At 44.9% G+C, this 27608-nt stretch overlaps 1 protein-coding gene across 1 annotated transcript in view; it reads right to left on the reverse strand.

Annotated features, from left to right (window-relative positions):
- Window positions 1–5089: 5089 nt before the first annotated feature.
- Window positions 5090–27608, reverse strand: part of Ddr (discoidin domain-containing receptor 2) — a 145226-nt gene continuing 122707 nt past the window's right edge. Inside the window, exons 13-17 of the mRNA XM_017904179.1 lie at window positions 23929–24120; window positions 20885–20977; window positions 15426–15567; window positions 5653–5802; window positions 5090–5280 (exon numbers count right to left, since the gene is read on the reverse strand). Coding sequence (XP_017759668.1) covers window positions 5119–5280; window positions 5653–5802; window positions 15426–15567; window positions 20885–20977; window positions 23929–24120 — 739 coding nt within the window. The 3' untranslated portion in view covers window positions 5090–5118. The remainder of the gene's footprint in view (window positions 5281–5652; window positions 5803–15425; window positions 15568–20884; window positions 20978–23928; window positions 24121–27608) is intronic.

Here is a 27608-nt window from a genome sequence, read left to right on the forward strand (position 1 = left end):
ATTCGATGTTTCGCCTGTATCAGGGCTGCAAAAACAAAAGCTCACGCGCGGCCGATAGAAGGGGAGAAAAAGCGCGATCGTGTTTCATAACGAAGGCAGCGGATATTAAATTCCATCGGCAAACGTGGAATTCCCGTGTACGCGCCACTTCCGTGTTCCGACTTTTGTTTGCGACCGCCGGACTCAGCCGACGACGAAAACCACGACTGTTGCGCGAGTACGCGCGAAAAACGAAGCTCGTTCGCAAAGGAGAGACGGGGCCCGGCACCGGTCAAAGCACCGTCTACTAGGGAATCTACCGGGTCTCTCAGGAATAAGAATTCCAAAATTCCTTCATGTACACGTGAGAATTTCAACGTCCTTTCCGAGTATTCGCGCCTGTTTCGAATCGAAAATTTCAAGAAGCGACTAATTAGGAAATTTCTCGGTTCTCTGACAAACAGGAATTCCAAAATTCCTTCACGTACGAGTGAGAATTTCAACGTCCTTTTCACGTATTCGTGCCTGTTTCGAAACGAAAATTTCGAAAAGCTAGTATTGCCAAATTTATCGGTTCTTCGACAAATAAGAATTCCGAAATTCCTACATCCACGCGCGGGAATTTCAACGTCCGTTCCAAGTATTCGCGCCTGTTTCGAAACGAAAATTTCAAGAAGCGACTAACTAGGAAATTTCTCGGTTCTCCCAGGAATAAGAATTTCAAAATTCCTTCATATACGCGTGAGAATTTCAACATCCTTTCCACGTATTCGCGTCTATTTTAAAACGAAAATTTCGAGAGTCGAATACTAGAAAGTCTATCGGTACTCCGACAAATAAAAATTCCAAAATTCCTTCGTGCACTCGCGAGAATTTCGAACGTTTTCCTTTCCAAGTTTTCCAAATTTTGTTTCTTTCAAATTTTCGCGCGCATTTCGACACGAAAATCTTTCTGCTTTCTGCGTGAATTCCCGAATATTCCTTTCCCTCGACTCTCAGAAAATTACTAATCTAACTAGGATAGTAATTTTATCCAGTTTTAAAATTTCGAATCATAGTATCCCGTCGATTTCCTTATTCCTTTTCCTCTATCTTACAAAATCTTCGAATCTTTCGCGTCGCTTTCGCCGGCTGAATCCTCGCGGATGCTGCGAGATGAACCTGGCAATAAAATAGGTCGAAATAGCAGGTTCGCGGAGTGCGCTAATAATTTTTACCGCGCGGCGCGTTACGTCTGAGTTGAAATAAAAACGAGGAACGATAAACTATACTGCCGAGGCCGGCACGCGAATGGCCGAGCTGTATTTTTTACGCTCGGAGGAGTCGAAGGCGGAGACGATGAAACGTTAAAACCGGTCCGTGGCCCCGACCTCGTCTCTTTCGAAAAATAAAACCGCGTCGCGGGAACGATTAATAGTACGATTTCTCTCGGTTTCTCGCTCCTCTCTCTCTCTCTCTCTCCCTCTCTCTCTCTCTCTTCTTTATTCCTCTCTTCTTAGATGGATCGATGGCGGCGCGATTTTCGCGTGTCCCTGGATTTCATGTTATTACAAACTGTACAAAGTGTCTTGCCGCGCGATATTCTCGCTACAATGGAAACGATTGGCTCGATGAATTCTCTTAACCCTCGTCGCTTAACCCTCAACGATCTTCGATATAATATTTATATTATATTTATATATATATTTATTTATACGCGCCTCTGTCTCTTTCTCTCCGCTCGGTCACTCTCGCACTCGCTCAGCCCGCTCACACAACACACGAGGCTCTTCCCGCAAACGGAAACGTTCGGAGAGCATTACGCGAGAGATATGTACCATTTGGAAACATCAACGAAGCGATAAAGCTGCCCCGTTCGGGTTCAGGTTCGAGCAATTTTTCAGCTCGATGGCGCGCCCCTTCGCGCCCCTCGCCAGAATAAACGTTATCCCATTGAAACGAACGATATGTCAATGATACGTGATATTCGATCCTTAATTAATAATATATTCGCTCTATCGGATAATCGATAATTTCAATTTCGATAATTAATCGCGCGAAAGGAGCCCGCTTTTTCTCCGCTCTATTGATCGAACGTGAATCGAACAGGAAGCGTCATAAATTCAAATAAATTCGTATAAACGAGGAATCAGCGATGAAAGAAGATCGGGCTGAAACGAAGGAGATAATAGTCGCGTGGATAATCGAGAAAGGAGAAGAAAGAAAAGTGAGGAAGAAATTGGTAAAAATTCTCTGTTCGATTCCCACGATCCGATCAATTCCTCCAATTCTCTACTCTTCCCGTTCAATTTGTAGCCAGGTCTGCGCACCTGTCGTTCGTTCGATCGCGCAGAAGACGATCCACGAAGTCGAATTAAAATTCCCCACCGATATAATTCGTTAAGCTCGTCAAAGTGGATATGTACATCGATCCTCTTGCCACGCGACTCCTCGAGTTCTGCGCGATCGATCGAGGATTCTCCTCGTCTCCTAACGCTCCTCGTCCCTTTATTGTTCCTCCATTATTGTTTCTCGCAACGCTTATTAATCTTAATCGTGACTCGGAGCGAGTGGAACGAAAAATTCCACCGCTCCTCGTCGCAGGGAAATTCGAAGATTTCGCGATACAGTTTCCCGGTAATACAATGGCAGTAGTTCTTAGTGTCGTCGATCTTAATTTAGATTACTATTATAAATTACCAACGTCGCGTCATAGACGATATCATAGACTTTTCATACTCAAAATGCAACCCCTCTCTCCCTCGATTAATTCCAACGGCGCCGAGGGTGGCTTCCGCGCGGCAGGGGCCATGCTCGTTTTCTAATTTCTCTCCCGATAAACCGATCCTTTATCGTTCTTTTCCTCTTCGCGCTCTACGTACATACAGAAAGGATAACAAATAATTGCCCCGATCGATGGTCCCCTTACCGCGAGCCACTTTCGGTCGCGTGCACATTTATCACTTACATTTCCTACGGCGATTTATATTTCGCAGGCCACCGGAGTGACTGCTTTAGCTGAGTAACGTTATAAATTTCAGAACAACGCGTGGATTTATCGCGCGATCTAGCGTCCCCGTACGCCACCATTCCAGCGTTCATCGGGAAAATTTCTTTATTATTATCCTACCCCTTTGTCACCGTCTGCTATTAAATGTCGCCTGCGAATTCGCTCTAACAATTATAAATTTTCTCATTGTTCCACGTTGTTCACGGTCCACGTATCCGATAAACGTTTGCTCGTTACTCGCGTATACTCCTATCGCGTGTCTCTATGCTACCCCTTGAAAGCCGAGCGGCAGAGAAATAAAGAATACCGATGATGATAGATAATAATCGAAATTTGTCTAATGGCATAATGTTGGAAGAAAATTCGAGAACATTATGGCGAATGCGGTATTGGCGAGTAAATAAAAGAAGAGGGGAAACGTCAGCGGTTACGGAATGCAAAATCGATGGCGGATTATTCGCAAGAACCCTTCTCGATCCTGGATCATCGGGTAAAAATTCGGCCGTAAAAGACGAGCAATGGCGTATCCAGCGGGTAAATGGACCGTGTCTATTCCTTCCTATAAACGTAACTTCAGGTCACGCGAGCTTCTCTCTCCTTCTTTTAACCACCCTCGCATCCACCCTCTCTTTCGTTCTTGCCCCGCGGAACGACCACGTCGAATCGATAGATCGAACGATGGCGGGAAACGACGCCGCGCGACCGCCGAGGGGAATGCAAGCTCTCTAATCAATTTTACTCTATCGGTTAAACCCTTTAACATCTCTTTACACGCTATATTTATATATTTATATTTATATATATATACGAACTTTTTTGTTTCTTTATACTTGCAACCTCTAGTGGTATTGTCAAACATTTATGCACTCTGGCTAAGCGCATCTTAAGCTTATTAGTAGTTTCAGGGAACTTAAACGTAAGCCAGCGGCTCAGGAATTCCTTTCACCCCCATTGTATCCCTCTCTTAAGACGAGCCCAGCTGAACACTCTATCTCCGAATCTTCGGCAAACTCGATCGGTAATCTCGCGCCTCGATTTAATCTCGACGCAAGTTCCCCGAATTTCTCCTTCCTCGATCGCCGGCCAGCGAAGTCTCGTCGAAAAAGCACCGAGTAGGCTTACCTTACATTTATGCTTTCCATTTCGACCCGATCGATAAACCGGAAGTGTCCTCCGAGACGGACCCCCTCCGCGAAGTACGAGTCGCGATACGGCGGAAAGTCGATCGATCCTCGCGTGTCGGTGATCACTCGACGCGATAGGAATTATCACACGAGGTGAAGACAGGGAAGCTGTTACCCGATTTATCGAATCGAAACGATCGACCATCCATCGACCATCTTGGTTGGAAGTTCCGATGGCGCTCGATCTTCTCGGCCATCTTCGTAACTTTGCCAACTCTGGAAGCGGTTACTCGATCACACCGGGGGTAGAAATCGCGGCGAATGGGAACGCGCACGGACGCTAAGAGAGGAGGATAAGAGTTTCCGGGAATGATTCGCCACGGTGGAAGCGTTTGTCGTATCTTGCGCGATTTTCCAAAGTCCGGGCCACGTGTATTCTGAACGTGACGCGAGTGCCGTTGCGGCGGGTGTCATAAGCTTGTTTGCTGACAGTATCAATTTCAGAACAGCGTGTGTGCGATTTATCGAACGTGCTTTCCGCCCATTGGCCCGCGCCGGGAACGTTCCATTTCGTATCGGACGTCGCGACGGCTGGGACCGTCCTCCGGATGATTTCACGCGGGTAGAGTGCTCGTTCGTCGTGCTTCGCGATCGCGAATCTGTCCTCTCGTTTCGAGGCCGAGGAAAAATCGGCGAGCGCTTCGGAGAAAGAAAGACGGGAAATTCGTGGACACCGATCGAAATCAGACTATTCGGCGAACGCGGTTGAAAGAGTGGAAACGTGCAGTTTCCAAATTGACTTGGATCGTCGATAGAGGGACGAAGATCCTCGATCACCGGGTGATCGACCATTTAATTTACCTTCGTATCCGACGATTCGTCGCCTGGAACTCGATGGATCAGCTTGGTGTACTAACTTGGTCTGACTTGGTGTAGCTTGGTCGTGGATGGGCAGTTCCACCAGTTCCCGTTCAGCTCGCCGATCATAGAAAGCCGGATGAGGTTCCAGCCTTCTAGTTCTCTGTATCAGGTGTCGTTCGTGTCGGCGTGCTTGTAGCCGAGGTTTTTCCGCTGCAGGAACATGTGGATCTCGCGGAAGCTCGGCCTGTCCACGTCGTTCCGGTGCCAGCACTCTCGCATCAGCTCGTAGATGTCCTTGGGGCAGTTCTTTGGCAACGATAGAATAATCTGCAACGATAATCATAGTCCGATCCAATCTATCGCGTAGTCAAAAAATTTGTTAATTTTAAATAACAGCCTGGCTTTCACCGGCCTTTACAAAATTGCCAAGTAAAATGCGGAGGGTCGAGTCGTAGCTCGAAGTTTGGTTAAAATTCGGTCGTTTATTTAGTTGGAGAACAGTGAGAGACATGGTCCATTGATGCCACTGAATGGGAATAATTATATGGCGGGGAAAAGTTGGAAGAATCGGGAAAGAGGATCGAAGAGGTTGAATGGCGGCATTCATCGCGATGAAGAAGGTATAAAGGGTATTTAACGATGCTCGTGGTTTTCATTAGAGCAGGTGTATCGGAGAGGAAGGTATCGCGGGGTACTTACCCTTCTATCGTCCTCCTGGTAAAAATAAGTCGCGTTCTCGACGATGCGATGATCCGGCAGCTCCTCGAACGGTTGCTCCCTCGCGAAGCTCAGGATCTCCCAGAGCGTCACGGCGAAGGACCAGACGTCGCTCTTCGACGTGTGTCTTCCCTGGATGTGTGCATAGTCAGTGATCGTTAAACGCGCGATTATCGATATATTTTCAAAATCCAAACATCCATCATCGTGTCGTCGAAAAAGCTTCGCACGCGAAAAAATAAAAAAAAAAAAATAAAAAAAAAAAGAAAACAGGGAAAAAATACAGCGTATAGGGTAATATGGAAAAGCGAGTGACATGTCGAATGGTTCGAAAGGCAAATGGAACGAACGATCGATTTAATTTTTAATTGCCGTTGATTTGTTCGACGAAAATGGAAAAAATACACCGCGTTACGCGACGAACGACGAATTTTCTCGACAGCCTGTCGCGTAAATGCTATTCGAAGTTGAAATCTATTTACGAGGCAGCGAGCCCGCCAGGTGGTATCGCTGCCTCGCGAGAAATTACTGCAACTTAAGTGCTTCGGTTACGCAATTTCACGGAACTACTCCATCTTAAGGGAACGCCGTGTGCGCCGGCAGCCAGTTTACGGATCACGCGTGTACCGGAAGTCTTATGACTACGCGGTGAGCAGACGCGCGTGCGCGGGACGCGATACATCGGACAGGATCGTTAAAACAATCGTTACGCCGATTAATGCGTCGCGTAATTAGCCGCTGACGCGGCGGTGTAATTAAAAGTTTAAACGGGCATCGGGATCGTTGGGCGAATCAACGAGAGCTTAATTTTTCATCGGAGCTTCGTTATCGCGACGAGCTTGCATACATTAAACTCTGCCGAAATTATAATTTCCGCTCATTCGTTTATAATTTCACGCCGGATTAACGCTGCTTAATTCGCCTGTTTGTACGTTAAAAACAGATAATTTACAAATTTACAAGCTCCCGACCAGCTCGCTCTCGGCTAGCCAGAAATTATTATTAAGATCGATTAATCTTCCTGTTCCCTCCCGCGGAGAACCACGAGCCAATCAAGTTCCCCTACCATCTTACTAGACAGCCTTCGATCATCCTTCCATCATGCTATCTTCCGTCGAACATCGTGGTAGATCGTTTCGTGGATCGTTACTTAACCACCCCGCAAACCTCTAACTTATAAGGCACAGGTGTAGAACACGCAGTCCCCGAAGCTTGAACTTCAAATTAATTTTGCTAAAATGACTAAATACAATTTTCCCCCCAAATATTTATATATTGTAGTATCGCGAATTTTCCACCGTGGACGCGTAGCTTTACGAAGGAGCAAGGCCCAGATCAATCGGGAAAAATCCTGGGCCATACCCAATTTCGGACCATATTTGGTCATGTTAAGGGAGGCATTGAAAAACGTGTGCATGGTGGAAAAAATATATAAAGAAGATTAAGAGTGGTCGGAGGACAATTTTAATCGTAGACAATTAGTTGTTACAAATTGAGTTGTCATTCAGTTGTGAAGTTGAACGCTGTATTAACCCTCTGCACTCGAGAGGCCCCCTTCAGTCGCCATTGGATAAAATTTCGAAGATCAATATTAATTAATATGTCACATTTAAGATATAGAAATCAAATAGTTCTTCATGTTAATTATTATACAATTTCTTATTTACTGCTGGAAAAAGATATCGTCAGCTTTATAGCAGAAGATCTTTAAACTCCTACTCATCTTCAGCCAAAAAATGGTAGAGTGCAAAGGGGGGGTAAGTTGAGAATTCGTCTAGATTCTTGTAAAGAGTTAATTCGTATGCTTAATTCGTACACAGTTATAATTTAATAATAAATTACGATCACCGTCAATCTCTACAATATATATATGTAGGATTGCAATAAGTACGGCCCTGAAAGAATGTCAAGTGTATCTGTGCTTAGAATGAAAGTGACCGTGTGCAAGAGGATTGACTGCAAAGAATATTTATGGTAGAGTCGAGTGAAAGTTTAGGGATGCGTCCAGAGTGGCCAATCCATTTTAGCCAATCCACTGGTGGTGGTAATTTATTAATAAAATATATAGTTTAGAATAAAATAACATCTCTTATTCTTTATATTTGTTAATCAAACAGATTGACGAATACACATACACGCGTTTAAATTTCAAACAGGTCACCGTAGATCCGGCTATTATCATCCGAGGATTGACCACTAACAATATTCTACAGATAGGTTTTTAGCAATTGCCAAAAGGAATATTCCGAGACCAGTCCTCTTCACAGGATTAGTGGTTCGTTAGACAGTAAGGACATTCGTCTTATCTTATATATATATACAGTGGGCCCTCGACTTTCGCACATAATTCGTTCCTGAAAGTGTGTGCGAATGTTGAATGTTCGAAAGTAGAGGGATGTAAAAAATATGCACCAAAAACTGTGTTTTAAAGTATTTATTTATCAATATGTATACATAATGAAGTTAAAGAGGCGTGTTAAGTGCTTTCATTTGGATTAAAATGCGCATTAGGCCCCGCAAATTTTGTTTGAACCCGGCCCGCAAAAAGCTGCGCCGGCCCTGGTCTGATGGCTAGTCTGATGTCCCCTGAGAGGGTACATCCGACCGCAGAGGATTAAAAAGTTGAATTTCTAAAAATGTGCAAAATAGCGAATTGTGCGAAAGTCGAGGGCCGCCTGTATATAATTTTATCGTACATAGTACATATATATAGAACATTAGTATTTGGTACTACGTACAATAAAATTATAAAACACGATCCCTGTAAATTCTTCAGGGAAGAAATAAATACGAAATCTGGATTATTTTCTTCTTCTTGTCTATCATATCTTTGTCGGTAAATTTTTCCACATTTTCGTACGAATTTTTCTCTTCTCGCGTGCATCTTTCAACCGAAAAGCTCGGAAAACGCAGGAGTCTCGACGCGTGCACGCATTAACTTTAACGCGAACGGTTGGAGTGCGAGCGGAGGTCGACTGTCGTAAAGTTTACGACGGCCAATCGCGGGACATTAGTTCGCGCCGGCGTTCAACTTAATAAAGTCGAACGTTAAATCATTAAATCGACGCTAATGCCGTATAATTCTCGGGATGGCGTTTCGTGGGCCCGCGCACGCGCGCCGGCGAACGCACGCAACCCTGAGCTCGTTTCATTAACGCGGGCACAATGGCGTAGGACGGATAAACGATGGCAATAATGAAACATTAACGACGCAGTCAATTCGAAATGACTACGTGAACGACCGGCAAAATACTATATCGTCCGCTCGTTTCCCATTTAGTCGAATTACCATTTAGCTATCAATTTGCTCCTGCACGGATTTCATTCATACGCGATTTCCGATGCTAATGGGTCCGTGTTGATGGGTCGATCGAAGCTACTAGAACCCGTGCAACTCGCGACAAGACGAACGTCCTTACTGTCTAACGAACCAGCAATCCTGTCAAGAGGACTGGTCTCGGAATATTCCTTTTGGCAATTGTTAAAAACGTATATGTAGGATATTGTTGGCGGTCAATCCTCGGTTGACGATGGCCGGGTCTGTGCTGTATATCTAGGGATACTGTTTGATGGGCAAATATAAAGAATAAGAGATGTATATTTTATACTTTACTTCTAGTTGGAAAGGTATCAATACTATTTGTAGTATCGCAGAATTTCCACCTCGTGTATTGGTGACTTTAGTTTGGAAAGTCGCCGAGGGTTCCAGGGTCAGGTCGTTCGGAAAAACCCCGGCGATGCGTCAGGCCCTTAGCATGACCATATTTGGTCATGTTGGGGGAGGTTTTTGAGGAATATATATAAGAAGGCGATAATGGTTGGCGGACGATTCTTGAGAGACAGTTATGGTGGGTCAGTGATGTTGTAATTGTGTTGTTAGTTGTAATTGTAAGAGTTTATATATATATTCGTAGTCTTTACCGTAGCCGCACATTGTATTATTATTATTTTATTTCTAATAAATAGTTTTCTATTATTTAAGAACCACCCTGTCTCTACGCTATTGTCACATTTCCTTCTTTAAATATTTCAAATTTCAAATGGGCACTTTGCTAAATGTATTACTTCGTCCATTTAATTCCTGCATTTATATTTGCATTTGAAGATGCACGTATCTTCAGCGAAACTAATGTTGCCCATTATTCAATTAGGGGTATAATTATACAGGGTGGAACTTAAATATCTCCCCTATCTGTGACGCTATGGAAAAACTCTTGGGGACAAAGAAACACTGTTTAATATATTCGCGAATGTGTCGCGAAAGTTTTCCTAATTTAAAATTGAAATAATTTCAATTTTAATGTATATAATCCTTAAGACACCGTTGTAACAGATTAATCGGGATAACAGGGAAGAGGAATCCAAGAAAAATGGGATATTAAGTTTATCCTGTCATTCAATTAGAGCGTGGAGATATGTCATTAAAGAGAAACTAGCGTTGGCAGTTGCAGCTGTAATGCATCCAATTAACACGAAACTCGCGTCTCACCAAATATTCCTGATCCCAGAAACCTCTGTGTAAAGCCGAAACCGAGCAGTTCGTCGAGTGTCTGATCGCGAACGGGCTTATTCCACTTGTCGCGCAGACGAGCTTTTGCCAGACACCAAAAAATCCCCGCGCGCTGCTAGCCGTCCATTCGACCCTCAAAACGGTACGAATTTTTAGGGATTTCGTAAATATCGACGTTCCTTTCCTTGCGATCTCTTTATAAAAAGAATTGAAATACCTGCGCCATCGAAGAATCGCGAAAAATCTGATCATTTTGCATTTTATACTTATTTTCATGGAGTCATTGCATTGGGATATGCAATGTCATTCTTCGCAAACGTGCAATCTTTGCGTGTATTCGTTTTACAGTATACTGAACTGAAAATTTAATTCTTTGCACTCGAGAAGCAATCTTCTGTCGCCATTTAATAAAATTCTGGAGACCGGTGTTAATTGATATGTCAAATTTAAGGTATCATAACGAAACGAGAAATATCGGAATAAAATAATTCTACGTGTTAATTTGTACACAATTCTTCATTCATTATTTTGAAAAATAACCTCGAGTTTATGACAGAAGATCTTCGAATTGCTATTTTTCTTAACGATGAAACTTTTGAGTGCAGAGGGTTAAAATTCCATATATAATAGGTCGTATCGATGTGTAATATTGGAAGAATAGGTGCAGTGAGAATAGAGCTTTCTTTTTTTAAAATAATATTTTTAATTAGGATATAACTCACTATACGATGCGCAACTCTTATGATCAACTCATGACTAGCTAGCCGCTGTCAAACGACTATCTTATGATACCCTCTTTTGATATTTACTTTCTTCTTTGATATTCTTGATCTAATCCCTTGACGTCCCTTTTTATACCCATGTACATCACATATTCATACCACACACTGCAAAGTATCCAAAAATTCCACGTTCATTAGGGATTCGTTCATTCTTCTCACGCTACTGATAGCCTAATTTAATAGCCTCGTCAATCGGTTCACAATCCTTTCACGAATACCATAATACCTTCTCTGAGATTAGTATATTCCAGTTGAATAGTGTCACTTCGTGACAATAATCCTCAGATAAATACATATTCATTTCTACATACTGCCAAGCGTCCAAAAATTCCACTTTCATTCTAGGAACTCCTTCACTCTTCTCGCGCTACTGATAGCCTAATTTAATCACCCTCTCGATCCACTATCCTATCGTTCTAAACACTCATCAATCGACTGTCAATCCCTTCACGAATACCATAATACCTTCCCTGAGATTAGTATATCTCACTCGAATAGTGTCACTTCGTGTCAAAAATCCTCAGATAAATACACACTCATGCTACACACTGCCAAGGGTCCAAAAATTCCACGCATTCTAGAAACTCGTTCATACTTCTCGCGCTACTGGTAGCCTAATTTAATAGTCTCATCAATCGACTGTCAATTCCTCCACGAATACCGCAGTACCTTCGCTGAGATTAGTATATTCCAGTCGACTAGTGTCACTTCGTATCAATAATCCTCACATAAATAATCGACGAATTGCAGCTCACCATCTTCCTTACCAACAATACCAACAAGCATATATTTCTCCAGATAATTCAGCACAGCTAGAAGTTGCCAAGTCTCCTAAATATCCATTTAACCTACAACCTTACAGACCACACACTCTCCTGGGAACCCGATGTTCGCGACCCCGATCGGCTTGACATATCGTTGAATTGCGAACAATTTCGCAAACAATAATTGCGATACGAAAGGACACGTTGCTATCTAGAAGCTGCCAAGTTGAGACAGACGGTGGATGAAGCTCGATCACGCGAGTCGTTCGGTATCGCGACGGGAGGCAAGTGGAACGAGCCGACTTGTTCCGTGTGATCCGGTTAAGCAGGGAAAATATTCGGATCCGACATCGAAAACGAATTCGCGTTCTCTGGCCGGGACTTTTAACGGGTTTCGCGATGACGCGAGGCGCGGGGTAACATGGAATAAGCCCCGATTCGTTAATGCCACGCGACCGCAGACAGCTCTATCGGGCTGATGCTTCGCGGTTTCGCGGATCGACAGTTCCGATATCGACGGCTACGAACGAGAAATTAAAAACAGGATACACCGTATAAAATACGTCGGGCACGGGCCAAAGCGCGCTACCGTTCGTTACACTGATATACCGGCATACCGTTCGCTGCCAATAAATTCGCCGTAACCGCGCGTTGCTACGTGGAATAACGTATTTTCGCGACTTCATTCCCGGCGAGTCGGAAAGCGAATGCTAACCGGTTCGTATTACTTTTGCGATAACTATTCCGCAGCGCCGCGGACACCGCGTGCGAATAAATTAATCGAAAATTCCAAGTCGAATACTCTTACCGCGTTTATGTCACGCGTGGAGTTGTCGATGCGTGATTAATCGACGGGACTCGTTTGCCGGCAGACTTATCGACAAGGTGCATATATTTTCTAACGCGTGATTTATTGACATTTCAGCCTGCCCTATGATAGTAATGTCCTAGTTTGCTCGCGCGTTGTCTGTCTAATTGGATTTTAACGAGCGGATTATTTCACCGGACTTTGCCGATTTTTTCGCCAATCGAGTTGGCTGAAAGTCTTTGATCGTTGCTGGAATGGAGCAACGTTGAAAGACCAATGGGTGTGTTAACTCGCACGAAAAACGGATTGACTCGGTTTGTCAGACTGTCACTCGCAGACAACTTGCACGCGAACCGAGAAATGACTGACAGAAAAAATCCGATCTTTACATTATTCTTGTTCTTGACACGGAACATGCAATTTCTAAACAAACAGTCTCCACATACTTTCAAATAAACATCAACGAGTTTCTAAAACTATCGTAGAATATTTCTTAATAACTCCTGCATTTTGTTTTGACATGTCAACAACTGTGCAATTTTTGATAAAGAGATTTTTAGCTATATCTTTTGGGACGAGTTCCCCCTTTAAACTCGAGTTACTACAGCTAAGAAGAAAAAGATAGGTATCTACTGTTTTTGACTGTTCTTCAAGCCTGTCAAATTTCTTCCAAACATCTCCATGTTAGGGAAGACAAACTTATGTTAACGATGACTTAAATATTTTCAAGCTTTAGCTTGCATTAAATGACAGCACTCAGACCTAAAACTCCTAAGAAGTTAGTAATTTCGTATTTCCCAGTTTCTATTTCATCCACTAATAATCAATTTTGATCAATTTTCAAATTTTACGTTCTCGTTTTTCACGTTGGTAATCTTTTGATCTGACCAATTAACATCTTCAGCGAAAATCTGTCAATTTGCCAAACACGAAATTGCAAGTGATGGGGTTATCATGCGGTCGTTCGGGGTTGCGCGTCTTCCGGTTAGAGGAAAATGGCGTATCGGTGTAGCAGGCGTTGTTACCCCGCTGTGAGAAATTAAGTCAAAAAGCTCGTCTCGGTGAGCGCAAGGCAGATGTTGACGTTTATCGGCTACTTTTATCGAGCGTGTGCCAACCGCGAACTGCACACCGTGATAGTTTAACCGAGCTTTAAAAATATCGCGGACACCGCGACCGGTTCCTGAACTCTTTCGCGGAGACATTTCGAAGTCGCGCAAGCCGTAAATATTTGCGAGCGCGTCTAAATTAGGTGAAGGAAAACACGGGTCGATGGAAATATCGGGCAAAAATCTTCATCGCTGGGAACAAACTCGCGGTAATTTCCGTTACTTCAATTCCATCCGTTTCTCCCTCTCTAAACACTTGCCCCTGATTATCCGGAATTTTTCATAGCGCGGAGTGGTCGATTAAATTGCACGAGCGTTAAAGGACCATCGAAACGCGAACGTTTTAGGTTATTAGCCCCGTAATGTGACCTAATCTGGCAGCTGCCGACCGAGAGCCCGCTTCGACTGCTCGAATCCACTCGGAGTTCCTCGGATGGATCAGAGCGCGGACAGGTTGCCGAACAAGGAGGAGAGTTAGAACAGATCCCGGGCGGATCGGGGCAGATTCGAAGCCGAAATGGGTCGACGCGACGCAGGATTCTGGCCATTAAACGGTAATCGCTGTTGTTTCAATTCGCCGCAACAGGGATCCCGCGAATCTTTCGCGCAAATATTGACGGGACAAAAATACGGAGCGAATGGGAAAAATAGAGGAAAAAGGGGAAGGGAAAAGAGGAGGAAAAAATTGGAACTTTCATCGGCCGAAGCGTGAAACGCGCCGGGCTTTGATTCCGACCCCGGGAAGAGGGTGAAAACAACGGGTATTCGCGAAAGCCAAACCGAGTTTCATCGCGCGGATGCGTAGCTATGGTCCATTTAAATATCACTGACCGAACCCGGCACGAAATAAAACCACTCGATCGCGCTCGCTTTATTTTTCCACCCGTACTCCCGCGACAAAAATCGTTTACAATTTGCTCTGTGGCGTCTGTCGCGATCAAACTTGATTCGCTTCCCCTCTCCTAACCCGTTAACTATCCTAAGTATTTCTGCAATTACGGAATTATGGACACGTGGAAACACCAGGTGGCGCGCTGCTCGTCGCGTAGCGTTCTTTCCAGTTGGGTTGGTCCCGGTTCTCCTCGGTCTATGACCGTTGCACGATCGTCCACGAGGCAAGTGGCTATTTATCACGTGCCCGATTTATCACCCGATATTTGCATCGCACGGTAGAACGGAGAACGTAATAAAGGATAAGTCGATTTAATTAGAACCGATACCTGGTCGTGTCTGATCGATTGATCAGATACACTCGCGGACCTCGCGCGTCTGGTGTCTGTCAATCGAAATTCAGACAGCTCGACTAACGCGATTGCCTCTGATCGTAAATAAAGTTTCGAGAACGAAAAATACGAGATAAGAAGGAGGAAAACAGGCAATTCGTCGATCAGAGATCCGTTCGAAGAGGTGACGTGGGTAAAATGAAGATTCTGTTGACGTAGAATATTTATTTGTCACGGCTACTGTAATGGGACTAGGTTCTGCGTAATGTCTATCGCGACTGCTCCGGGGACTGACGCCTTCTTGGTGACAGCCTTCCCGAAGGATGAAAAGTGAGGTTAGGACGCACAGTGGAGGAAAGCCGTGACTCGCGCGATTTATTTATTACTCGTTTGCTACGGGCCCAAAACGGTTAGGCCCGTAGCTGGTGAAGGCTTTGTCTAGGAAATTAGGTGTGTCCCTACAGGTTTATCGAATGGCGCGCGAGTTGGCTGCACGCGAGGCCGATACTCGGACTAGTTAGCATCTCCGATAGGAATTAACGGCTAATTAACGACTTACCATCAGCATAGATTCCCAGGCCATCCACCTGATCGGCAATGGAGGTCGGCCCTCGACCCGGAAGTAGTCGGCTGCGTAGGCGTTCCTTCCGGAGCCCAGGTCCGATACTTTCACCCAAAAACCGCGGCTCACCAGGCAGTTTCTACGACAAACCCATAAAACGTTCCATTCGTATATAACCACACTTTTCTCCTTCCACTTTCATATTTTTTTCCTCCTCTTTCCCCCTCTTCCTCTCTTTTTCACCATTCCCTACGACAGCTGGCGCAGTAGCGGCTACAGTCGCCGATGCTTTTCAGCTGACCCACATTAGCGGCGCTAACTTTTTCAATATTCAGTACTCGGGATATTCGCTGGTCGAAAAAGAGTCTCGTTTTATTTCCCCGCTGCTCGTCCTTTTGTTTCCCCAACCAGCCGCATAGCGGTCCTCTCCCATTCGAGCCAACGGTTCTTTTATCCGCCATAGAGCCTCCCCGCGTCACGAGAGGACACACTGGACTTCGGCAGATAATCCGTCTTCGAGGCCGAGTGGATTATTCCGCTCTCCCCTATCCAGACACTCGAACACAGGCGAACGTATCGTCGCCAATCCGGCTGCGAGGATTGTTTACGACCTTCAGGCTGGATCAACGCTGGATCACCAAGCAGGACGCGCTACTCCGAGCATCCATACGCGTTGCACGCTGCTTGCCACAGTGATCTGTCTTAAAGCTCGCGATGCAGATGCCACCGTATGATACATTTTCGAATATTCCATGTTTCTTTTAAATTGGTTTATGGAAGTAGGGAGAGTGCTAAAATTGGCAGCTGTTTGACAGTTGAATTACCAGGTTAGACGTAGGCATAGAAATATGCAGCTGGTTCTTGATAAGATTTTAATCGTGATCTTATATGCACGTGATATTTAGGTTACATATAGTCAGTTGATATTTCTAGTTAAAGATTTAACTGTTTTGGAGGTTAGGAAGAGGAACGCAAATGTCACGTGTTGTTTGGTGAACCTTGGAACAATGGATATAATTACAGTGGAGGTTAGGGTCTAGTAGCTTCATTAGGATTTTAATAAACAATTTTTTTGATACTGATTGTATTTAGTGATCGAGTGACTTTTGATAAAGGATTTTTAGGATTGAGGAAGCTTTAGGTTATGAGACACTCGACCATTTGCACTTCAATTTTAGTCCCCTGTTGAAAATAATACGATGCATTGAATATCGGAATAAAATAATTCTGCGCAGTAATTTATACGCGATTTCTCTCTATATAGATATAAAAATATATAGTCTTCTTTATAGCTTCTCTCTTGCTGCGAAAAAGTCTTCAAATCCAAAGGGTTAATTGCTCCAAGAACTTCGACCTGATCGAAGCTATCACGTATCCTGATGTCAAAAACAATTAACCCTTTGCGCTTGACAATTTATTCGTTACAGAAAATTAGTAATTCGAAGATTCTCTGCTATAAAGTCAATGATGACGTACAAATTAAGACGTAGAATTATTTTACTTACTACGCGTCGTTGGGTAATTTAAAATTTGATGTATTAATTAACCCTTTGCACTCGAGAGGCACCCTTCAGTCGCTATTTGATAAAATTTCGAAGCACGATATTAATTAATATATAAAATTAAAAATAATATAAGAGTGTGCGAGGTATCGAAATTAAATATTTCTACAATGTGTTATTTACTGCTCAAAAAACATCATCTTTATAGCAGAAAATTTTTCAGCTCGTACCCTTCTTTACCCAAAAAATCGTCGAGTGCAAAGGGTTAATTAACACGGGTCATTAGTATCTGATTAAATGGCGACTCTCGGGTGCAAAGGGTAAAACGTTACTGCTAAGAACCTTGTATGTTTCCTGCATAAGACCTCGAGACCTAAACGAGCGCCTGATCTCGCGTCTCGATCCACGTAACCGCGAAGAAATCAATGATTGCAATGAACCTACACGGTTCCTCTTCCATCGATCAGCGATCGACAGTTGCAAGACGCTCGGTTAAATAGTTAATTCTAAATCGCAAGCACCGTGCATCACGGAATAACACGAGCAAGCTGCATGTAAAACCGATAAATATTTCCGACGCTTCCCACGGTACGGAGGTTTAAACCACGACGTAAATAAACGGAAAGCTAGCTTCCGGCAAGCCCGTTAAATTTAACAAGAAACCGCCACCGGAAACGTCTTCCCCCGTGACACGTGGCGAATCGACGATGCGAAGCGAACTTACCACCGCGCTGTCATTATCCCCTAATTACCTAACATACTTCATCCTAATCCGTTAAACAATTTCTCCCAGCTGTACCCTCAACGTCGCTGACTTGGTCTCGATATTCCCGCGAATCTGCTTTTCTTCCACTCTTTTTCACTCCGGTATTTACAAGCTAATTAGCGCTTCCGATGGGGAACGGGGGGGAGGGGGCGAGGAAGATTAAAGCACCGAAAAGCCGGTAAACGATAGCTCGAGGTAAAACCGTTTTCAAGGCAGTCCTCTTCTCTCCGGCGCCGTCACTCGCGCGTTTTCGCGCGTTCTGAAGCCTCGTCTGACGACGATGCACTCTGGAGGACCGCGTCGAAAGGGGTGCAGCTTTTAAGCAACTCGCTACCACCGGAACCCCGACTTCTGTCAAGAACCACGATCGTTTCGCGCCGATTCCGAGCCGAGACTCTGTCCGTTTATCGCGCGGTCGTCGAACCGAGAAGAGGTTTAGTGGCCGCCACTCAGGCATTCGTTCTCGTCTGTGACACGAAATGGCGGCGATCCTCGAGCCACCGCGCCTAGATCCCGAGCATGTCCCCTCGCTTCGTGCTTCGACGCCCTAATCACCATACTCGTGGTTCACCGCGAGATTTCCGATTAATACCTTCCCGAAAGACACCCTGGCAGGGAAATATTTTCCGAGTGCCACGGGATCCAGGAATAATTGAGAATGGCGCGGGAAGATTGACGTTGATGGACCATGAGCATGTTAATGACGCGTTATCTATGTTAATGAGCTTTTGTAAGCCGGTTTCAAACGGGATTACCGGAATATTTTGGACTCGCCGCGGGGCAATGTAACTCGGTTATGTGTATGCCTTTAGAATTATTCGGTACATCCGGTCGTCATAGTATTTTGCATGCTCTTGTACATCTAACGACATATTTTCAAAGTTCAAAAGCGCAATTGAATTTGAAAATATTCTTAGTACATGATTCCTGATACGAGAGATGTAATTGTAATGTAAATTGAGCGTATATCGGGTGTCTTCCAAGTCAGGAAAGCAGGAGGAACCCTTGGAATAATTCGGTACATTCGGTCGTCATAGTATTCTGCATGCTCTTGTACATCTATCGACATATTTTCAAAGTCCAAAAGCGTAATTGAATTTGAAAATATTCTTAATATCCAATTTCTGATACGAGAGATATTAATCTAAGTTGAGCGTATATCGGGTGTCTTCCAAGTCGGGAAAAGGAGAGGAACTCTTGGAATAATTCGGTACATTCGGTCGTCATAGTATTCTGCATGCTCTTGTGCATCTATCGACATATTTTCAAAGTCCAAAAGCGTAATTGAATTTGAAAATATTTTTAATACACGATTCCTGACATGAGAGATTTTAATGTAAGTTGAGTGTATATCGGGTGTCTTCCAAGTCGGGAAAAGGGGAGGAACTCTTGGAATAATTCGGTACATTCTGTAGTCATAGTATTCTGCATACTCCTGTGCATCTATCGACATATTTTTAAAATCCAAAAGAGTATCTGAATTTGGAAATATCCTTAGTATACCATTCCTGACACGAGAGATTTTAATGTAAATTGAGCTTATATCGGGAGTCTTCCAAATCGGGAAAAGGGGAAGAACCCATAGAATAATTCGGTACATTCGGTCGTCATAGTATTCTGCATGCTCTTGTGCATCTATCGACATATTTTTAAAATCCAAAAGAGTATCTGAATTTGGAAATATCCTTAGTATACCATTCCTGATACGAGAGATTTTAATGTAAGTTGAGCGTATATCGGGTGTCTTCCAAGTCGGGAAAAGGGGAGGAACTCTTGGAATAATTCGGTACATTCTGTAGTCATAGTATTCTCCATGTTCTTGTACATCTATCGACATATTTTTAAACTCCGAAAGAGTATTTGAATTTCGAAATATTCTGAGTACACGATTTCTAATTTGAGAGATTTTAATGTAAATTGAGCGTGTATACTTTGTGCATCCAAGTTCGTGCAAACGGGGACATTCGAGTGCCTTCCTCGTCGGGAAAGTGGGAGGAAAAAATGGCAGCGAAGGCAGGAAGATTGGATAAACGACTGGGAAGTATATTTTTCATCCGCCGTTCCGTTCGCCACCGGTTGGTCGCTTATTGAGCGTGCTCGCGCCGCTGAAAACTCGTTTCTATAAATCAACGGGCAATTAATTTCATCCGCCACAGGCCGCGCGCGCGTTCCGCGTTTATGCGACGGCCGCGCCTCGAGCCATTGTAATTAAAGTTTATGATTAGAGTTAATAATTCGAACACGTGACCCAGCCATCCTCCGGTCCACTTGCTCCATTTTAACGGCCCTGCCACGCAGAACGTCCCGTCGAGTTGCCAGCGGTGTCGACGTCCGCGTCGATTTCCTCGTCGAAGCGGGGCCTCGAGGACCTCGGCTAGAGATCGGCTGAGTCGTAACTCGAGAAACTTCCTCCTTAAAATGCCATCAGGAAGTGACGACGTGACGCTGGCGTCCAACAGCGTCGAAAGGAAGTTGAGATCAAAGAAAGCGTTAGTCACGGGAATAATTGGTCCATTTGTCGCCATCTGTGGCCTCCCCTAGATTTATACATTGATGACTTCTTCTTTGACGAAGCATCTATTTGTTTAATATCTTTAGGAGTCTTCGATTTAGCTTATTTCTTATCTCCAAGGAGCAACGGGACTCTTTAATAAAGGAATCGACGTGTATTCGTGATCTAGAGTGATACACTGCACCGCCATTTGTAAATCCAGCGTGTCATGGTACCTTTTCTTCCCCGAGTACCGCCATTTTCTTTAAGTAAAGCACGCGATACTTACCGGTAAAAGTGGAAGTTACGAGATTTGCAAGAGTCGAGCAACGGTCACCGAGTATATTCGTGGAAAGTTCATTAACCGGCGCAACTCGAGAGCCTTAAGCTCCGCGTGCATTAGCAGTCAGACGTTGGAACTCTGGTCGATCGTTAGCATTCGACGGAACACGTGACAAAACTATGGCCACAGTTTTGCTGCGACTAGCAAGCCCGGGAAGTTTGCCTCGGACAGTAAGTACGGCGATCGACCGCGCTGCTTGCCAAACAAAAGTGGCACTCCGATGGTGGAGACCCGGTAGAAAACGCGTTTGCCCTGGCACGGGCAGAGAGCAACGGTGGCCAGGACCGTCGAAGAGGAATGACTGATCGACCAAGTTCGTCTTAAAGTAATCTACGAGAAACTGTCTGTCGTTACCTTGTGGCGAGATCCCGATGCACGAAGTCCATTTCCTCGAGGTGTTTCATGCCGGATGCTATTTGCGTGGCCATGTAAACCAACGTGCCGAAACTGCAACACGAAGAACGAGGTGGTTCCGTTCAGAAGTTCGCATCCGCGGGAAACTCCGGCTTCGTGTACGTGGCCGCGTGCACACGTTCAACCCGGGCGTCCCGTACACGAAGCCAGCGTCGTTCCTATCGGCTGGCAATACCGCAAATGACGACGCTTTTAAAGCACGGACCAACGCGTCGGCCATTTGCATTAACGACGAAAGCCGGCCGGACCGAGCGCCTCTGCTTCTGTCCGCCATTTTCTTCTCTTTTCTCGTTATCCGCCGTTTCAGGCGCGGATGGAGACTGTAGGTGGCTGGCAAGTCGAGAGGAATGTGGATCTGATTAGTCATAGCGTAATAGGTCCACCTTCTCCGGCACAATCGTAAAGATAAGTCACGTGAATTTTCGTTATTGACCGGACGTGTCACTTCTATAAATAGGATTATATGGGGCCCCGTGACAGGGGGCAGTGAACGCGAGACGTAACATTGGCGTAGACTATTTAACCCTTTGCACTCGAAGACTTCCTTTTTTTACGACGATATTTTTCGAAATATTTTGTATTAATTATATTTAAATTATTAAAGTATGTCGACTGCAAAGGTTAATATAGGTTAGGAAGAATTCTGACGTGACTTATTCCGTTATAAAGATGGCCGCCAATTTACCAGCAACGTACAGTGTCTTCTCCATTTTTCTTTAACCTCTTCAGGGATGAATCTTTTAACACTGGAACTACCGATCTTTACTGGGCATCTAACCATAACGTGCCCAGATTATAGTAATTTTCAGCGGTACGATGAATACGAGTGAATACATTGATTACAATTCTTTCTTAATACGAGTTGACACCAATTTTATTCTTAAAGCAGGTGTGTATGTGTTCGGTGATTGCAAAAAGGAAAATTCTGGGACCAGTCATTTTCACTGGGTTGCTAGTTCTAGTGTTAAATTTATGATGGTTTCAAAGCAGCGATTATAAAGTAGAATAAACCATTCACAGATTTTTCTTTTTATCGTTGAGGAATTCCATAGCGAATAATCGGTTCTCCAATCGATTTTAATTTTCTTTCCACTCGTAATAATTATAATTCGAAAAAAGCTAAACGTACACGTATCCTGCGTGTTTTTATTTCGTAATCTCGTTATTGTCGGTTATTTTCTCGAGGATTCGCGATTTCAAGTTTCTAACCACGGATAGTATAGATGAACCGAGAGAAATATTCATTCGTTGGTACACATATGCGCGAATCCCGTTTCCGGTTCACACTTTCGCGCTCGCCCGCGGATTACGCGGTCGAGCAGATTTATTTTCGGTCTCCGCGTGGCCGCGTGAATGGAAAAACGACTGGGCCATCCGCGATGGAATTCGCCATTTTCCATTGCATCGCGAGTCTTTCGCGCTCTTTCTTACCGACACTTCCGGTGATGTTCATCCCCTTTACACTCGCGGGACGAAGTTATCGAGCTTCCTCGCGAGACGCGAGCAGAGAAATATTTGTTAAAGGGTCGATCGATAGGGAAATTTGCCACGACCCCCGTAGATCGATACGGTTCGCCGTCCCTGAACGAAGACAAAGGGTGAACGAGCTCTATCGGTCGTTTCTCTTGCAGCAGCTACCGGAAACGAACGCACGGGAAAAACACGGCCGGCCGACAGCTGTCACGAGCATCGATGATCTTCTCTGTCGTTCACCTCTCATTTTCAGCCGATTTCTCGTATTTCCAGCACTTCCCAGCGATCAGCGGATTGCACGCGCGCGCGCGAGACCAACGTGATTGGAATTGACGTACCCGGGGACGATCGAGTCGAAAAAATTGGACTCGTGCGTCCAACTATGACGACTATGGCGATCGGTGAATCGCTTTTATGGTGCCATTCGATTACGACGATATTTCGAATTTGTTCTCCTATACCTGGACATTACGGTCTTTCTTACAATTGTTAAATTAACACGTTGACTGCCATGGGGGTCACCGGTGACGCGACCATTAGTAAAAATACATAATTAGAGTAAATATCGATACTGATAAATTTTTAAATAGTACCATTGTTACTATAATGGTTCGAAGAAATTAATGCCATACAGAACATGCGAAAATAATTTTATTTATACAAAGAAAAGGTGAACCAAAACAGTCGGCACAATATGTCACTTTTTTAGTACAATTCTTTGCTTTCATTCTTCCTAGCCGATTTGAATTATTTTCATAGCACGCTTTCCAAAATCGCCTTACACTTCGCACACTTCCAGGTTTCTTTTTAAATTCGCGACGACGTTTTTTCTGTACGTAATTGCTCGATGAAATGCAATCTTCGTGATCAGAACATTTCGCTAAATACATCGCTAACTTCGTCCTAAAATCGGGAATTGAAATATTTTTTCGAGTTGCTTTTTAAACAATTGATAATGGCAAAAATGGTCTACAGCGCCTGACCCCTGCCACGAAAAATACATTAAACGCGATTATACAACTCACCTTATCTGTTGTAAATAATATTTCAACGTAATATGCATCGCGAAAAAAAATATTCATGTTCGCGCCATGGGAAAACCACGTAAAATACGCGTGGCAGTCAACGTGTTAATTTCTTTTTATCTAATATTACAAATATTTTCTGCGCGTAATTTCGTATCGCGATAGAACACTGTGCGTATAGATTTTGTAATAAAACATACGAATTATATTTGCACGTCGATTAATAGCGGAAGTAACGAAAAAGAATTATTCCATTCGTCTCTGCCAAAGAGAGCCGGTAACGATATCTATTAAAACCATAAATGCAAATAATAGAATAAAATTTCCATGCTTCTGCCATTGAACGTACAGAGAAGAAGACGTAAAATCGAATTTTAATCACGTGCATGCATTATTCGGATAGAAAAGTAAAAGCCCGTATTACCTCTACGTCTCGTCTGGTTCATCCCCTACCGATTATCATCGAGACATCGTAATTAGCCATACCTGAGGGTCTTAGCAGTGTGCACGGTGGACGTTTCAGCGATGTGGCTCTGCAGATATTGATTCAAATCCCCGTACTCGCCGTTTTCCAATACGATGCACATGGGGTCGTCTTCGAGGCTGGCGCCGAGTAGCCGCGCGACATTCCGATCGGCCAGCCGTGCCAGCCTTTTTGCCTCCTGTTGAAATTCTATCCTGAAAAATACACGGGACACTCGGAAGTAATATCTTTATAGTCGGCTGCCCTACCAACCGGTCGGCTATTGAATACGGACGCACGGATGTACCGGAAATAATGCGAGCACTCTGTCTGAGTATCGCGTCGCTCTACTACTGCCTCTCGCTCCGTCCCCCTTCCTCCCACTCGCATCTCCGGCAAGGAAAAGAGACGAGAGAAAACAAGGGAAGAATGGAAGAGGGATTGCAGCCGGCTGGACCTACGTAACACGGGCCAGGGATAATGGCCACTGCCGAGATTATCGTTTGAAGAACGCTCGCGAGTTCCATGTTCGCGTCTCGGACGTCTAATATCCGCGAAGCTGACGTTCCTGAACCTGTATACCACGGTCGTCGTGAAGCCTTCGCGAATCGACCTCAGGGCTTCGTGTACACCTCGCGGAAGGTTAGCGAATTTATGCCCGATGTTCATTCGGATAAAGTTAACTTGGCGAGTTTCTAGTTTAGAATTTCTAGTAATTATGGCGGTCGTTAGTCGGTGCTGCGCGATGTCCGGGCCGGTTGCGCCGGCTTTTAATTAATAAATCCCGCGATTCGGGCTAATCTCGCGCGACAAAGAAGTTCCCGATTAACGCCGCGGGGGCAGAGGTCAACATCGCGCGCGGAAACGCGTCCCTCCGGGGGTCAATTTTCCGAAGAAATTCTCAAAGTTTCTCACCGACGCAGGATAAATCGTAATTTTGGAAAATTCGAACGACTCTCTCTTCGAAAAGTCGAAGAAAATTCCCCGGATCGTTCGAGCAAACGATGACAGGTTTTACAGTTTCTCGCCCTCTGGAGGAAGATGTCGGAACTGCGATTGAAGACGCGGTAGACGTCACGGTGTTCTTCCTCCTTCGCCTTTATCGTCACGATTCTACCCATTTCCCGAGCTTCCGCGACGCTGGCTCTGTCTCGCGAACGAGGAATAAACGCGGTACGTCTGCACTTCCGGTGTCCCGTTAAGAGGCCGCTCCGCGAACGTTCAGCCGGCCCTGTAATCCCCGATCCTGTCCACCCGGATCATCCTCTCCGCCAGCGATAACGCGTCGCCTGTTCCTCGCCAGGACACGCTTTATCGCGCACTTCCGGCTTCGAACCTCGACGGCAAGTCGACCGACTTCCAACCAAGTGAGCCAAGTTTAATGGAAAACTTTCTTTCCCCCTATGTGTCTCGGCTTCCATTCAATCCACTACTTCAATGTGCTTTAATTACCCCTCGAACCCGACGTATTTAAGATATTAGCTGCCACGTGGATTCGACGATTCCGGTTAAAAGCCACTTGTTAAAGCCATCTTATTTCGTGGATTTTTGGATCGATTTAAATTAATAGTCGTAGAGGGTTTTAATCTTAGAGTTTGACAGAAGTTTGGTCTCGGTACCGGGAATTTTGAATTTCTAACACTCGAGAGTCCAAAGAGAGGACAAATATGAAATGCAACAAAGTCGAAACGGGGATGAAGACTGATCTCGGTCAGATTTCTTCTCGGAGCCCGCGCGTGCAAATTGTTCGATAAGCGCCGAAGCTGGCAAAAACTGGAGTCGGCTTTGTGTGCATCGAAAACGTTTAAACTCGGTTATTAAAACGCCGGCCGAGACACGGGCGGATTTAAACAATTTCCTCGTGGGTTCGGGCAGCGTGCCGGCGTAGGTACCGGGTCAAAGGGAAACTTCTATACGGTAAATTACCAGGCTATTGTCAATCGCGGCCAACGAGCCGGACAGTTTTAGGAGCCGTTAAAGGCCGACCGTTGGCGAAAAGTAGCAACGGCCCGGGCACAAGTTATTCGATTATGCGCCAGTCACTGACCGTTTAAACACTTTCTCTGCATTACCGCGTCGCGGCAACTTAATACACGAGCCACGTCATTATGTACGAAATCACTTTGCGCCCCGTTTATCGAATTATCGCGTTAACGCCGTCGCGCCCCTCGCGCCCTTCTCGATATAATCGATTGGGATAATTTTCTATCGATGCCCTATATTTCAAACCCGGTGGCCTCTAGGCACAGGGGACGAGGGGTGGCCTGCACGTGGTAGCCGGATAATAAATGAATCAGAGTAACGGTCTATAATCCAGCCCGGATAATTTTCTCCCGGGTTATCCTCTATACTTTCCATATTTTCGGTGCACCCCCGGTGTGAAATATCGGCCGCTTTAATAGTTCCGGGCCATCAGTGTTTAGAGAACTTATACCAGTGGCCCAATAAACGCGTTCTTCCCATTCGCTCCTATCGGCAAATTTAATTACGGCCGCGGAGTGCTCCATCGATTCTCGATCTCCGCGCGAGACGCCCTTGTTTCGTTCCAGAAGAAATTACCCCTCCCGATAGATCCCCCCTCCAGTCAGGGGCGGGAAAAATCCTCGCGGACCGAAAGGTTTGTTCGTTCTCTAGACGCGAGCCGATAACTCGCTTTCCGTACGAAATACCCTTAATAATTTCCTGCTCGTTCCACGGCATCCGGCGAGCATCGGGGTTATGCTTGTTTCCCTGTATTTTTTCTTCCCCGTCCCGCGCCCTCTCTCTTCCCGCCGCTTTTCACCCCGGAGGAAGGTAAACGCGCGCAGAGGGTCGGATCGTTGGCTTGTTTGTCGATAACAGCCTCCGATAACCTGTTTTCATTCACGCGCTGTAACAACCGTTGTACGCGCCGCGCACGCGACAAACTATTACTCAATTATTACTCTGTTATTGACACGACGGCAATTTATTGCGCTGCACCGAGATACATTTCGGGACCAATGCCTCTCTACGCTAGGTCCTGCCAAAGTTGTCAATTTTCGCGCGTCCGTCCGATTTACGCCGGAAACCTTCGGCTAGAAGTATTAAAATTTTTCCAGCGTATATGTAGGATATTTTTAAGATTTATCAGGGTACGATGGTCGAAGTGTTCCTGTAGCAAACACTTCGCCAGGTTTAGAGGACCCATAAGGATCTGGCTGTCAGGTGGGTCGTGGGAGGTCGGGACTAGGTCACGTGATGCGGCTTCGCGCAATCCCGGCTTCCCCCGTCGTAAACCGAGGGTGACCCTTCGCAAGGCCCAACCCGGAAGAAGGAGTCTCCTTCACCTCGGATTTTGACGTGGAGGGAGTTTTCTCCTCCTTCGGGGGAGACGCTGGATGGCTTCAGGATGGACTTAAAAGAGTACGTTCTAGAAGATAGAGGCAGTCTTTAACCCCAGCTGTCTTTGAACCGAATAAAAACCCCTAAAATCGATCACGATTCAGTTCCAGTCTACTGCTGATCTATCTAATTTTCTCCATTTGAAAATTCTCCAAATGAAAATTCACGCGAGAAGTGATTTTGACAGAAAACACAGGTTTTTAATTAAAAATTGTAAATATTGCTCATCAGTGAATGAAAATCAGTCTAGCGCTCCATTTTTAAGTCCTTCTCGTGCCATTTAGCTCCACGAAATCCAGGCCCAAACGACAGACGTTAACGCGTGGTAAACAGACTACAT

Source organism: Eufriesea mexicana, unplaced genomic scaffold, assembly GCF_001483705.2.
Source record: "Eufriesea mexicana isolate 0111107269 unplaced genomic scaffold, ASM148370v2 scaffold2818, whole genome shotgun sequence".
Taxonomy (NCBI): Eukaryota; Metazoa; Arthropoda; class Insecta; order Hymenoptera; family Apidae; genus Eufriesea; species Eufriesea mexicana.